Source organism: Trachurus trachurus, assembly GCF_905171665.1.
Source record: "Trachurus trachurus genome assembly, chromosome: 12".
Taxonomy (NCBI): Eukaryota; Metazoa; Chordata; class Actinopteri; order Carangiformes; family Carangidae; genus Trachurus; species Trachurus trachurus.
Window position 1 is genome coordinate 545,001 of NC_139908.1, and position 13,904 is coordinate 558,904.

A 13,904-nucleotide genomic window follows, 5' to 3' on the forward strand; every position below is an offset into this window, starting at 1 on the left:
ACACCGCATCAACTCGCCACCCGCATCTAAAAACTCCGTCACTTTGTTTTGTTCTTTTGCCCTGATGAAAACCTCCAGGTCGGAATATTGGCCATGGAGACAAAACTACAGCAGCCAATTGTTTTTTTCAGTGCAGGGATCAAGAACTAAAAAGGCAAAAAAAAAAACCACCGCGGACAGCGCTGCGCTTTATCCATCATGCGTTCACACCGGCGTGTGTGTGTTTGTGTGTTGGGACGGGGGGACAGCAGTGCATGTGAAATTGGGGGTCGCGACTCAAAAAGGTTGAGAACCACTGCTCTAACACACCCTACAGTTTGACTCCTTTTTTCTTCTAGTAAACGGGCACCGTAGCATGACTAGTTATAGGGGTTGTTTGCAGAGCTCTGCCCGGTGCTGATCGCCGCGGGTCAGCTTGGAAAGGCTGGTGGACTCATGGCTTGAGTTTGCGTCTTTCTTTTCTTTTGGCCACCGGCTTTCCTGTTTTGTGTACATTATGAAAAGGCCAAGACGACACGCTGCTGATGCTCCATTATGTTTTTGGGGCAGTTGCCCGTGGTCCTCCTCCTCCGGTTGCCAGGTAACCAGTCAATTTGTTCCGATACATGTGTCGGTTGCGTTCTCACTACAAACGAACCGCTCCAGGGCTCGGATGGAAACGAGCCGAGACCGCCTCTCCCAAGCGATCTCGGCCCGCTTGTTTTGTTCCGCATCGAGCGCGATTGCTGTGTTCACATCTGACCAAACGAACCGATATATGACGTAAACGCTCCCTGTTTCGGAACAAATGGTCAGGTGTGAAAACGCCCTGTGATGACAAACCTTCCATTTCCAATTCCAGTTACAGATATCTACAACTTCATTTCTCCTAGTCAAAACTTAATTTAAGATATCTGAAAAGGGACATGTAGATATCTGTAATTGAGGTGAATTAAAGATATCTAGAACTGGAATTAGTACTAGTGGTAATTCAGTTACAGATATCTGTAATTCACATAGTGGATATCTGCAACTGAACTGTAGATATCTGTAATGACAAACCCCATACACATGAATGGTTACAGTGACGTCATTTGTCCTAGGAAGAACGTAGTTGCAGATATCTGAAATGTTCTTTTTGACTAGAGGCAAAACTGAATTACAGAGATCTGGAATAAAAAATCCAACTATTCAAAATGTAGTTAGGACCAGTCAGAAAGACGTTGTTGATATCTACAATGTTGATTCTGGAGAGTCAAACTTAGCTTTTAGATGTTAAATCCGCTTGTCATAGGACTGCTCCCCCTGACTTCTGTGTGTGTGTGTGTGTGTGTGTGTGTGTGTGTGTGTGTGTGTGTGTGTGTGTGTGTGTGTGTGTGTGTGTGTGTGTGTGTGTGTGTGTGTGTGTGTGTGTGTGTGTGTGTAGACAACTACGTCCATCGGCTGGTGGCCAGTAAGACGGACGGGAAGATGGTTCAGTACGAGTGTGAAGGCGACACCTGCCACGCTGAGAAGATCGACGCTCTGCAGCTGGAGGTAGAGAGGAGCATGTTACTGTGTTAAAGGGACAGTTCAACATTTAGTCAAACTGGCCCATCACCATAATCCCTATAGTCATAGCAGTAGGTTCGTTGCCTTTAATTGTCGGTGCAAGCTGTTTTTAGAACGGCGGAGCAGAGCCGTGAGCTGCTCAGAGCTACGCTACGGAGGCTCATTATGGGATTTCTTGGTTTCCCTCATCATCAAACTCATCAAATACACAATCCAACAACTCCACAACGCTCTGGTGGACAAGTTGTGAGCTGCACATTCACCACGCTATGAGATAATAACACAACGTTACCACACAGAGTTGTTTTAGAGGGAAATACATGCAAAACCGCTGATGCACGTTGCCTTCAGGGACAGTTTTTCATCAGCAGTCTCTGTATTTCCCTCTAAAACAACTCTGTCTGGTCCGTAGCGTAGCTCTGAGCAGCTCACGGCTCTGCTCCGCCGTTCTAAAAACAGCTTGCACCGACAATTAAAGGTAACAAACCTACTGCTATGACTATAGGGATTATGGTGATGGGCCAGTTTGACTAAATGTTGAACTATCCCTTTAAACCAGGGTGGACAAACTTTCACATGTTTCATTTTATTATGAGTTACTATGATTTCTAATGTGATATTATGGGATGTTCTGTGTTGTAACGAGGTGTTGTGGTGTGGTTGTGTGTCGTCAGTACTCGTACCTGCTGACCAGTCAGCTGGAGTCTCAGAGGATCTACTGGGAGAACAAGATCGTCCATCTGGAGAAGGAAACGGCCGAGGAGGTGACACACTGACACACTGACCCCAGACCAGCTCACACTGACCCCAGACCAGCCAGCTGCACACATCTGGCTGCTATGGCAACACACATCTGGCTGCTCCCTCTGACTCCTGTCTCTGTGTGTCTGTGTGTCTGTGTCTGTGTGTGTCTCAGATCAACAACATGAAGGCTAAGTTTAAGGAAACTCTGGAGCGCTGCGACAACCTGGAGCAGCGACTGGGAGAGATCAGCAAGGAGAAGCAGAGCGTGGAGAAGAAGTAGGAACTCCTTAACCCTTTACATCTGTTTGTTCCTACAGCCAGTGAACGCACCACTCCTCTCTCTGAACCCTTTATCTAGTGAAACAAGCGGAGCAGGAAGTTCCATGGAGCTGAATTCAGTTGATTTAATCCTCTTGTTACTTTTATTTTAGTCACTGATACGAAACTACAAAACTCAACCAGCAGTTTTATTGTTACTACACATTTAAAAAGAGGAGGAAGTATAATAATTAACAGATATCTACAGGTCATTTATTATTATATTATTATATGACTGTGAACAGTGAGTTCACTGTGATGTAGAAGAACCAACAGAACCAGAACAAGGCGGATCAATCTGGTGTTGTCACTGATTTTCTCCTCCTGTTTATATAAACCTTTTTCTGTGCAAAATTCCCTCCAGTGTGATTCAAACCCTTGTGACTCATCTGCATCAGAGGTTCAACAATCAATAACTGTGGTTATTGATCATGTCCTCAGTGCAGCTCTGCAGGAAACTCTGAATCAGCTCAGTGTAGATCAGTAGAAACATGGATAACTGTCACTGTGTTTTCCTACAGTGTTGTGTGGATCATGAACACAACACCAACATGATTTCTCCCTGGGGGATCAACAGCCAATCACAGAGCTTCACTTCTACGTGACATCACACTCCTCTTCCTCTTCCTCCCTCCTCCTGCAGGTTCACGCAGCTGAACAGTCGGGTGGGGAAGCTGAGTCAGGAGCTGAAGGAGGAGCAGGAGATGAACCGCTGCCTGAGAGCCAATCAGACGCAGCTGCAGGCCCAGCTGGGGGAGGAGGAGAGGAGGGGGAGGGAGACCGGTGAGTGGAGGAGGAAAGGAGGAGGAGGAGGAGGAGAGGAGGAGAGGAGGAGACAGTGATGTAACAGCTGTGAGTCAAAGTCAAAAGTCAAAGTCAAAATCATTTATTAGTCTCCTGTAGGAGAAATGTCTCTGGGACAGAGAGCAGTGCTGCTTCACAACAAAGACAAAAACAGTACAAGAGAAGAGCAGCAGGGAAGTACTAAAAACATACAGTAAAATCATTGAAGTGCAATATGCCTCAGAGAGTACTAGTGGCAGATGTATGGACACGCAAACATTCATACACATCATCACACAAGCTGCTCATTCATAAATTTAATGGACAGAGGGATGAAGGAGTTTTTGAGGCGGTTGTGCTGCACAGAGGGACTCGGTATCTTCTACCTGAGTTTAAGAGCTCATATCCAGGGAGGAGAGCGTGTGTAGGATCTGCTAGAATAGAGTTTGCCAACCTAATGGTGGCCTGTTCAAACAGATCAGGCCACCATTAGGTTGGTAAAGGTCAGGTGGTTGATCACAGAGAGAATCCAATAACACTCATCATCAGACAGCAGAGAAGAGACGGAGGGTTGATATCATGTTATTATGTTATTACAGGGCTCAGCTGTGGCTCCGCCCACATTTAGCTCCCATAGATATAAGGTGCGTTCGAGATGAGCCAGGCCTGCGCAGAATCGGTCGCCGGTGACCAGCGCACAATGCAGCCGGTTAGATTTGTGTCCGACTTGATTGGCTCTTAGTTAGGACTGCAAACACTACGTGTTGTTGTATAATGCTAGATTATATGAATCTCATGTTGCTCTGCTAAAAAAATATTCACACAGAGTCAAACTTCTGTTCTGAGAAATATATTAGTTATTTATTGGACACTGGGCTTTATGCACAGCTCCACTACTTCCTGAACTTTAGCCAGCTCCTTTATTTCCTGTCTTACATTATTGGACCAACTGATGAATCCAGGTGAGTCTGACCATTGTTGTGAGGTCAGACACCTGTAGCTGTTGGGACCGGTGCCCGGTGCGATGGCCCGTGGCCCTGATAACATGTAATGTACAAAAGTGTATACAACAAATTGGCAGTGTTGTGTTGTTGCAGTGACACACAGGTTCATACATACAGATATATACAGAGACAAGAGCAGCAGCTTTAGCAGCAGGGGGCGCTGTGTGGATGTGAGGAGCTGTTCTCACTCTTATTGATCCTGAAAATGAGTAATAATGAACCACAGTTACTAGTTACTTCTCCCAGAAAGTAACTGAAGACTTAACTGTACTTTACATACATAAAGTAATGGATTAGCTGTAAATGTTTTAAACCCCTGAGTCCGAGTCCGAGTCCGAGTCCGACCTGCAGCTGCTGCAGCTCAGAGTTCAGTTCCCAGAAGTTTCTGGTTTGTTGGTGAAACAGTTTGAACTAATCTCAAAGTTTTGAAACGTCCGTGTGAAACAGAAGAACAGGAAACGATCCGGTGTTTCAGCTGCTCAGTCTGAGTCTGAGTCTGGAAGAGTGGAGAAGTAGATTAGTGTCATTATTATTCAACCAAAAGAAGTTGCTTCAACCAAAACAAATATTTAAATCAAAAAAGAAAAGTGTTTGAATGGGGAAAAAAAACATTTAAGACCCCAAAGAATTGTATTTGAACACTTTTTTCTTTTTTTGCTTGAAGTGAAGTTTTATTTTGATTGAATAATAAAAACACAAATCAACCATCATAACAGATGAAATGTTTTCTCCTTTGAACCACACTGCAAAAACTCAAAATCTTACCAAGAATATTTGTCTTTTTTATAGTCAAAATGTCATTTCTAGTCAAAAGAAATCTCATTATACCTAAAATATGTAGATATATACATATACATACATAGTTATACATAAAAAGCAGCTTGTTTTTAGACACTTTTGATTATTATTATTTCAAGTCTATTTTCATTTGAAATAAGTAGAAAAATCTGATAGTGGAGCAAGTTTTTCTTTCTTATTACAAACACAAAAAACTTACTTTCACTGGCAGATTTTTCTACTTATTTCAAGTGAAAATTAGTTTGAAACAAGTGAAAATGATCTAAAAACAAGTTAATTTTTAGGTGATGAGTCTTATTTTAAGTGGAAAGAGTTTAGTTTTGACTAGAAATGAGACATTTTGACAAGAAATAAGACAAATATTCTTGGAGTTTTTGCAGTGCAGCTGGTTTACGCCCGTGTGTCGTTTATCTGTGTCGACACAAACTCAGACTCAAAGGTCGACTCACTCACAGACTGAAGGACGTCAGCTCGCTCGCGGCGCTCGGAGCAGTTCCTCATTCAGCTGCTCATATTTTGCAAATGCTAAACAAATAGCAGCCGGACAGGTAAACAGGAAGTGCAGCGAGCATGCAAAGTGTTTACAGAGGAGGTGGACAGAATAATAGAAACAGGAAGCGCGGGTTTATTAAGTTAAAGAGCAGCGGCGGCGTCTCGGCCTCGGGGCAGAGGGGATGTAAATGTCACGTCGGAGGTTTGGATGGAAATCTTCCGTCTGAACTTTAGACACCTGTGTTTTTCCTTAAACAGCAGCATGAGTGTGTGTTTATGAGGAGGAAACACACACACCTACACACACCAGGAGGAGAGGAACTCTGTATTTACTGACACAGTTTATAATAATCACTGGTTTTGGTTTCCTGGTGCTGTGATCTCAGGCTGAATCATTTCACTTCATCAGTCACTTAATACGAGCAGGAAAGCAGCAGGAAACCATAACCATGTTATATACAGTAGCTTAGTAAAATAAAACTTAATGCAGACTGATCGGTTCATTGTAAAACATTTATTTATTTTTGTAAATGTGGTGATTTCTGCCCGTACATCCAGAGCCCCGAGGCAGCGCTGCTCTTCTGTCCACACGGGAAGCTTCACTTTACATTCAGACTAACTAATGCTACTGATACAGCTGTTAGATTTCATCACTGAGACCAACATTTATCTCCTAAAAATAATGTAACCAGCCGGTGGTAAACCTCTAAAAACCTGCGGGTAAGTTAATTAGCGATGGTTTTCTCCCCCGGGATGAGGACGGAGGTTGGCCGGCCGAGCAGCTCTGTCCCGGTCGCTGCAGAGCTTCACTTCTCTGAAAAACATCGGAGCAAACTTCTAAACAGCCGCCGTTTAGATAAACTGGCCGTATATTTGGGATCTAAACAGTTACTTTCTCACATGAAAACATATTAAAAGTAAGTTAGTACGGTAGTTTGCTGTTTCGGAAAGAGCCGTTGCTGTGTTTACTTCCGCCTGTGTGACGCGGAATGACGTCCTCCCACTCTGGTTCCAGGCAACCCGTAACTCGTGTTTTTCCGACCTGTTTCTATGGTTACCCGTTGGAACATACAGTCAAACTCGTAACTTCCCACCTGTGAACTCGTACTAGATCGATCTACTCCCAGTTCCCAGATAGTAACCCGTAACTTGCCTGGAACGCTACAAACTCGTAACTGGTGACTTGAAGTTGTGACTTACGGGTTCAAAAGCCTGGAACGCACCAACTTGTGTGAAAGCGCCGAGGTTCTGAGACTTCAGAACCGAACCAGTGCCTGAACCAGAACCGTGGCGGTGTGAAACCGCTAGAGGAAACTAGCTGTGTTTCTGGGGACGCAATAAAGGGACGGACCAGACGTAGGACTAAAGCTAAGCTAACGGTTCATAAGGCGTCTGTCCAGACCGGCCCCTCGCTTTATTGTGTCCCAGAAACAGCTGTTGTGTTGTGATGAAGTTGTTTTCTGAGTGTTTGTGAGCATTGAACCTTCAGAGCCACCGTATGAAACAAGAACAGACACATAAACAACATAAAGGTCCAGTCATGGACACGCTAATAGTCGCTAACAGCTGCTAACAGCTAACAGATGCTAATAGACATGCTATCAGATGGGGGTCAGCCCTATGTTCCCACAGCCCAATGATCCCACAGTCCTATGTTGCCTCATTTCTAAGATTTTTCTTATTTCTAAGAATTTTCTCAAAATGACTAGGCCTACTACTAACACTATTTGTACTACTGTAGAAGTCTGTTGTCTAAATTGCACTAACTCATGGAGGTGAGTTTAATTTCGGTATAAGGGTTCATCACTCAACACTATGTTGGAGTAGCGGTGTTGGAAGTGGTCAGCCCTGTGTTCCCAGGGCCCTATGTTCCCAGATTTAGCTAAAAGCTACATTACATCTGTAGTCAACAGCTGCTGGATAATAGGTTGGGTGTAATTGACTACCAAATTGGGAGAAATGGGGATAAAATCTGATGCAAATTGATGATAAAGGAAATGTGGGAACATAGGGCCTAATTTTGGAAAGAAAAAAAAACCTTAGAAATGAGGGAACATAGAGCTGAGGGAACATAGGCACGCTCCCATCAGATGCTAATAGATGCTAACAGCTAACAGCTCCAGCAGCTTCTGGGCTCCTGTTGCAGAGTTTTTCCTCTGTGAACTCACAGTTGATTTACACAACCTGAAGTGTTTCATCATCTCTGGGTGTTGAGCCACAGGAAGTGGGTGCAGGTCGTCCTGGTTGCCGTGGTAACGCCCTCAGGTCCAGCGGCCCGTTGAAGCAGCAGAGTGTTGTAAACTCTGGTGCAGCTCGTCCACACCTCGGTGTTGTTGACGTGATGAGATTCATCGTCATCACTCAGCTTCTCTAAATGTTTATGTGAGACTCTGGAGGAGACAGGAAGCTGACACAGCTGTGTGGGGGCTCGACCCCGAGGCCGTCGCTGCAGCTCGCACACGTACACACGCACACACACACACACACACACACACGCACACAAACACACACGCACACACAAACACACACGCACACACAACACGGGTGATGAAGCTCCAGAGAATCAACAGTCTGAGTCTCAGCTCCTGGTTCTTCTGTTGAAACCAGAAGCTGCAGTTCCTCTCCTCACCACTAGAGTCAAACCAGGTTTCCATCCACCTGTCGATCGAAATATCTAAAGATCAATAAAAATATTAATGCGAATAACGTCGGTTCAAGTGCGTTTATTTATTTATTTCGGACATGTTAATTGAATCACACTTCATCACACACAATTTCAGTTACACAATACAAGCACATGACCGAAACGGAAAACGGGAGAAGCATAAAGCTCATCCGGTTTCCTTCTAAGAGCTTTAAAGGGACAACGAGGAGTTTTGTAAAAGCAAAGCGTTTTCACACTACATTTATGAGCCTCCGCACCGTGAAATTCTTTGACCGGTGCAAGACAGACTCATGTTTTCATTCATCAAGAATTAAAGTCAGAGGTTGGAAGACGATCACATACCGTCGTAGTTCCCACCATAAACGGAGATTCGGCGGCGTTATTCTCATGACTCGCCACGAAACCGAAAGTAAAGAAACGCTGGTCGGCTCGCCCAGCATTTCCACCACCACTAATAATAACAAAATAACCATAGAGACAAAACCATAGATTTATCTAAAATGGACCATTAACAAGTGGTGACGTAGATTCATCCACATTAATATCAGACTTAATGTCTCATATTAACTCCTGGAGAAACGGTCCAAATAAAAACTGTGTTTTTCCTGCACTTTGAGGGGCTGGAAAAAAATATATTATAGTGAACAATGGAACTGTGTAATTTTTTTCAGGTAAAACCTCTTTTAGGCTGTGAAAATAGGCCGTTTCTTTGGGTCTGTTCACAACACTGTATGTTGTAAATCTCTGGCAGGGCTATTATGGGCTGGCGTTGCTAACGGGAGGAGTGCAGAGAGTCTTCTACTGCAATTAAAGTACTTAGGGGCTATTTGGAGATCATACAACCACACTTTTAAAAAAAATGCTACTATCCCTTTAAGTTTATAAATGTGTTATTCCAGATGTGCTGAATCTTGTCATCCAGCTGTGAGTCGTAGTTAACTCTTCGTTGTGTGTGTGTCCTTCAGGCGAGCGTAAGGATGAGACGATCTCGGAGCTGCAGGAGCAGCTGAGGGACGTGATGTTCTACCTGGAGGCTCAGCAGCAGATCGAACACCTTCCTCCTGAGGAGCGCAGTGAGATCCAGGAGGGACAGATCAACATCGCCCCCGGAGACAGCGCCGCCGCCGGCAACGCCACGGCAACCGCCTCGGGCAGAGGGAGGAGGGGCCGCGGCAGGAAGAGGAAGTAGGAAGAAACATCTGATTGGACACGTTGAACTGCTCCGATTCCTCCGTCACAGAAACAGTTTCTGTTCTGGAAAAAGACTCTGGAGAAGTTTTGTCTTCTTTCTCCTGAATCCTCTCAGACTCAGTTTGTGTTCACTGCAAAAAAATTCTAAATCTTACCAAGAATATTTGTCTTATTTCTAGTTAAAAATGTCATTTCCAGTCAAAATAAATCTAATTATACATAAAATAAGACTCATCACATTTGAAAAAGCAGCTTGTTTTTAGACACTTTTTAAAACTTCTTTCAAGCTGATTTTCACTTGAAATAAGTAGAAAAATCTGATAGTGGAGCAAGTTTTTCTTTCTTATTATAAAAGCACAAAAAACTTGCTTTCACTGGCAGATTTTTCTACTTATTTCAAGTGAAATTTTGTTTGAAACAAGTGAAAATGATCTAAAAACAAGTTCATTTTTAGGTGATGAGTCTTATTTTAAGTGGAAAGAGATTAGTTTTGACTAGAAATGAGACATTTTGACAAGAAATAAGACAAATATTCTTGGAAAGATTTTTGCAGTGTTTGTGTTGGACGTTTTTTTTTTTTTCTCCAGTTTCCATTGAAATCTACTCAGGATGTCGGAGCGCTGGACGGATTATCTCCTTTCCCTGAACTCCTGGAAAGTCCAGGACTTGAACGCTCACTGCCAGGAAACAGGAAGTGTTTTTTTTTTACCTGTTAACCTCACAGGAAACGTTGAGACGGGCGTCAAGAGTTCACACACTCCTCTTTTGAATTGTAAATCGGTGAAACGTTGATCCAGGAATATGAATGATGAAAACAACCAATCAGACATCGGCAGGACACAGGACACAGGCCACGCCCCCTTTCCTCTGCACCCAACGTTCATGTTCTTTACATTAATTATAAACGTTTTATTACATTTCAGTTCTGGTTGATGACTCTGTTCTGATTGGCTGCTTCATAACCAGAGGAATAAATGTGGAAATGTTGTTGTGACATCATCTTTTATGAAGGAATCACATCATATTGTGCTGGTTTACCTGATAAAGTTGTTATCATTACATATTATTAAAGGGATAGTTCAACATTTAGTCAAATTGGTCCATTGCCATAATCCCTATAGTCATAGCAGTAGGTTCGTTACCTTTAATTGTCGGTGCAAGCTATTTTTAGAACGGCGGAGCAGAGCCGTGAGCTGCTCAGAGCTACGCTACGGAGGCTCATTATGGGATTTCTTGGTTTCCCTCATCATCAAACTCATCAAATACACAATCCAACAACTCCACAACGCTCTGGTGGACAAGTTGTGAGCTGCACATTCACCACGCTATGAGATAATAACACAACGTTACCACACAGAGTTGTTTTAGAGGGAAATTCATGCAAAACCTCTGATGCACGTTGCCTTCAGGGACAGTTTTTCATCAACAGTCTCTGTATTTCCCTCTAAAACAACTCTGTCTGTAGCTCTGAGCAGCTCACGGCTCTGCTCCGCCGTTCTAAAAACAGCTTGCACCGACAATTAAAGGTAACGAACCTACTGCTATGACTATAGGGATTATGGTACAGTAATGGGCCAATTTGACAAAATGTTGAATTTATCCCTTTAAAAGCTGCAACAGTTGGTCAAAATTAGTAGTTTAACAAATGAGAAATTATTTAGATTTTTTTTTTTTTTTTTCAGAATCAAAATCCAAATGGTTTTTTATTCTGATGTATAAAACTGTGATGTTTCCTCGTCGCTCCAGATCTAAACTGCTGCTGTTTCATTGTCGTGGAGGTAAAAGAGAGGAGCTGTGAGCCTGCACATCATCCTCTTGTTGTGGAAACACCACAGTGAACTCTGACCTTTAAGGTGCGACCGCTCGGTGACGGGAGGAGGAGGAGGTTTAGTGTTTTTCTTTACGTGTAGAAGCTGCAGCCGCATCCCGAAGGCCTTAACGGAGAACTACACTGCAAAAACTCTACATCTGTCCAAGAATATTTGTCTTCTTTCTTGTCAAAATGTCTCATTTCTAGTCAAAACTAATCTCTTTCCACTTAAAATAAGACTCATCACCTACAAATGAACTTGTTTTTAGATCATTTTCACTTGTTTCAAACACATTTTCACTTGAAATAAGTAGAAAAATCTGCCAGTGAAAACAAGTTTTTTGTGTTTGTAATAAGAAAGAAAAACTTGCTCCACTATCAGATTTTTCTACTTATTTCAAGTGAAAATCTGTTTGAAAGAAGTAAAAAGTGTCTAAAAACAAGCTGCTTTTAATGTGATGAGTCTTATTTTAAGTAGAATGAGATTTGTTTTGACTAGAAATAAGACAAATATTCTTGGTGAGATTTAGAGGTTTTGCAGTGTAACAGGTCGAATGTTCAACAGCTTTAATTTAATTCACACTGGAGGAGGAGGGAAGAAGACGAGGAGGCGTCGCTATGCAACAAGATGAGGAGGAGGAAGGAGCTGCTGGTGTTTATGTCCGTGTGCCAGAGAGCAACTGTCACTTTACACAAACTTGAGATACTAAAGGAGAGAGAAGAAAAAGAACTGATTTGTAGTTTCTTTTAGTGTGGTGGTTTGTACCGTTACCATGGATACATCAATAAAAAAAGAAATAAAAAAAGATGTCGGTCGGCTGATCAGTTTGTGTCAGTTTCAGTTTTTCTGTTTTTCTGTCGTCGTCGTTGTTCCCACCAGAGACTCAGATGGTGCTGCTGCTGCTGCTGATGAAACCGTGGTTACAACGAGTTTCGCTGAGTCATGAAAAACACACAAAAGAACTTCACACCTTCTGCAGCAGGTTAGAAATAACTCTGTGTGTGTGTGTGTGTGTGTGCAGCGTTAACGTGCAGCTCTGAGGCCGATCCGCTCTGTCATACGTGACCAGAGCAGCTTGTTGAGAGTTAAACTGTTCTCAGAAACACACTCATCACTGTTTAGTTTAAAGACACTTTATTAATTAACCCTCTGCAGGAAACGATGATGTCGTTCCAGCAGCAGCAAACAAACAACACAGACAGACACACACAACATCCACAGGATTAAATGCACAAACACAAACACATTGCACAACTCTCTTCTGTCCTCTAGAAAACAGCAACGACTTAAACTTCTTAAACTAAATCACAGAATTCACCGCAACATAAAATAACATCTATGTGAGTTTATTATTCATGTTCCAACACTGAAGCATCTTCCTGTGGCCCATCACCATAATAACCCCTATAGTCATAGCAGTGGGTTTGTTACCTTTAATTGTCGGTGCAAGCTGTTTTTAGAACGGCGGAGCAGAGCCGTGAGCTGCTCAGAGCTACGCTACGGAGGCTCATTATGGGATTTCTTGGTTTCCCTCATCATCAAACTCATCAAATACACAATCCAACAACTCCACAACGCTCTGGTGGACAAGTTGTGAGCTGCACATTCACCACGCTATGAGATAATAACACAACGTTACCACACAGAGTTGTTTTAGAGGGAAATTCATGCAAAACCACTGATGCACGTTGCCTTCAGGGACAGTTTTTCATCAACAGTCTCTGTATTTGCACCGACAATTAAAGGTAACGAACCTACTGCTAAGACTATAGGGATTATGGCAATGGGCCAATCTGACACAATGTTGAACTATCCCTTTAGAGAACATATTCTGATAATACTGATGAATGGTGAAGATGTATGAATGGAAACCTTCAGCTCATAATCCATGCAAAACTCCAGTAAAGATGTTTAATCCTAACCAAACAACAGAGATAAAAAGTGTTAACAACCGTCCTCACCCCCTTGTCAGTCAGTGTTTAAAAACATAACATCATCAATAAACATCAATGAAATGACTCATATTTCACCTGAGAACCTGCTCTTTTATCTTAAACAAGTTACCTGAATCAAACTTCAACCGTATCGACACTAATCAACATTTAGATTTGGTCCAAAAGTTTAGTTTCTGACCTAAAAAACTGTTTTTAGGCTGTAAAACCTTCACACTTCTTTATGCCGTCATGTAAATTCACATGTACACTGCAAAAACTCAATATCTTTCCAAGAATATTTGTCTTATTTCTTGTCAAAATGTTTCATTTCTAGTCAAAACTAATCTCTTTCCACTTAAAATAAGACTCATCACCTAAAAATTAACTTGTTTTTAGATCATTTTCACTTGTTTCAAACTAATTTTCACTTGAAATAAGTAGAAAAATCTGCCAGTGAAACAAGTTTTTTGTGTTTGTAATAAGGAAGAAAAACTTGCTCCACTATCAGATTTTTCTACTTATTTCAAGTGAAAATCTGCTTGAAAGAAGTAAAAAGTGTCTAAAAACAAGCTGCTTTTAATGTGATGAGTCTCATTTTAAGTAGAATTAGATTTGTTTAGACTAGAAATGAGAC

The 13,904-nt window shown here is 42.3% G+C and overlaps 1 protein-coding gene across 2 annotated transcripts in view; it reads left to right on the forward strand.

Annotated features, from left to right (window-relative positions):
- The window catches only part of brap (BRCA1 associated protein), a 20,200-nt gene extending 10,663 nt beyond the window's left edge, over positions 1 to 9,537 (forward strand). For both annotated transcript variants that reach the window (XM_083983626.1, XM_083983627.1), the window contains exons 9-13: positions 1,406 to 1,515; positions 2,205 to 2,294; positions 2,447 to 2,550; positions 3,236 to 3,375; positions 9,300 to 9,537. In XM_083983626.1, coding sequence (XP_083839752.1) covers positions 1,406 to 1,515; positions 2,205 to 2,294; positions 2,447 to 2,550; positions 3,236 to 3,375; positions 9,300 to 9,523 — 668 coding nt within the window. In that variant the 3' untranslated portion in view covers positions 9,524 to 9,537. The remainder of the gene's footprint in view (positions 1 to 1,405; positions 1,516 to 2,204; positions 2,295 to 2,446; positions 2,551 to 3,235; positions 3,376 to 9,299) is intronic.
- Positions 9,538 to 13,904: the final 4,367 nt, after the last annotated feature.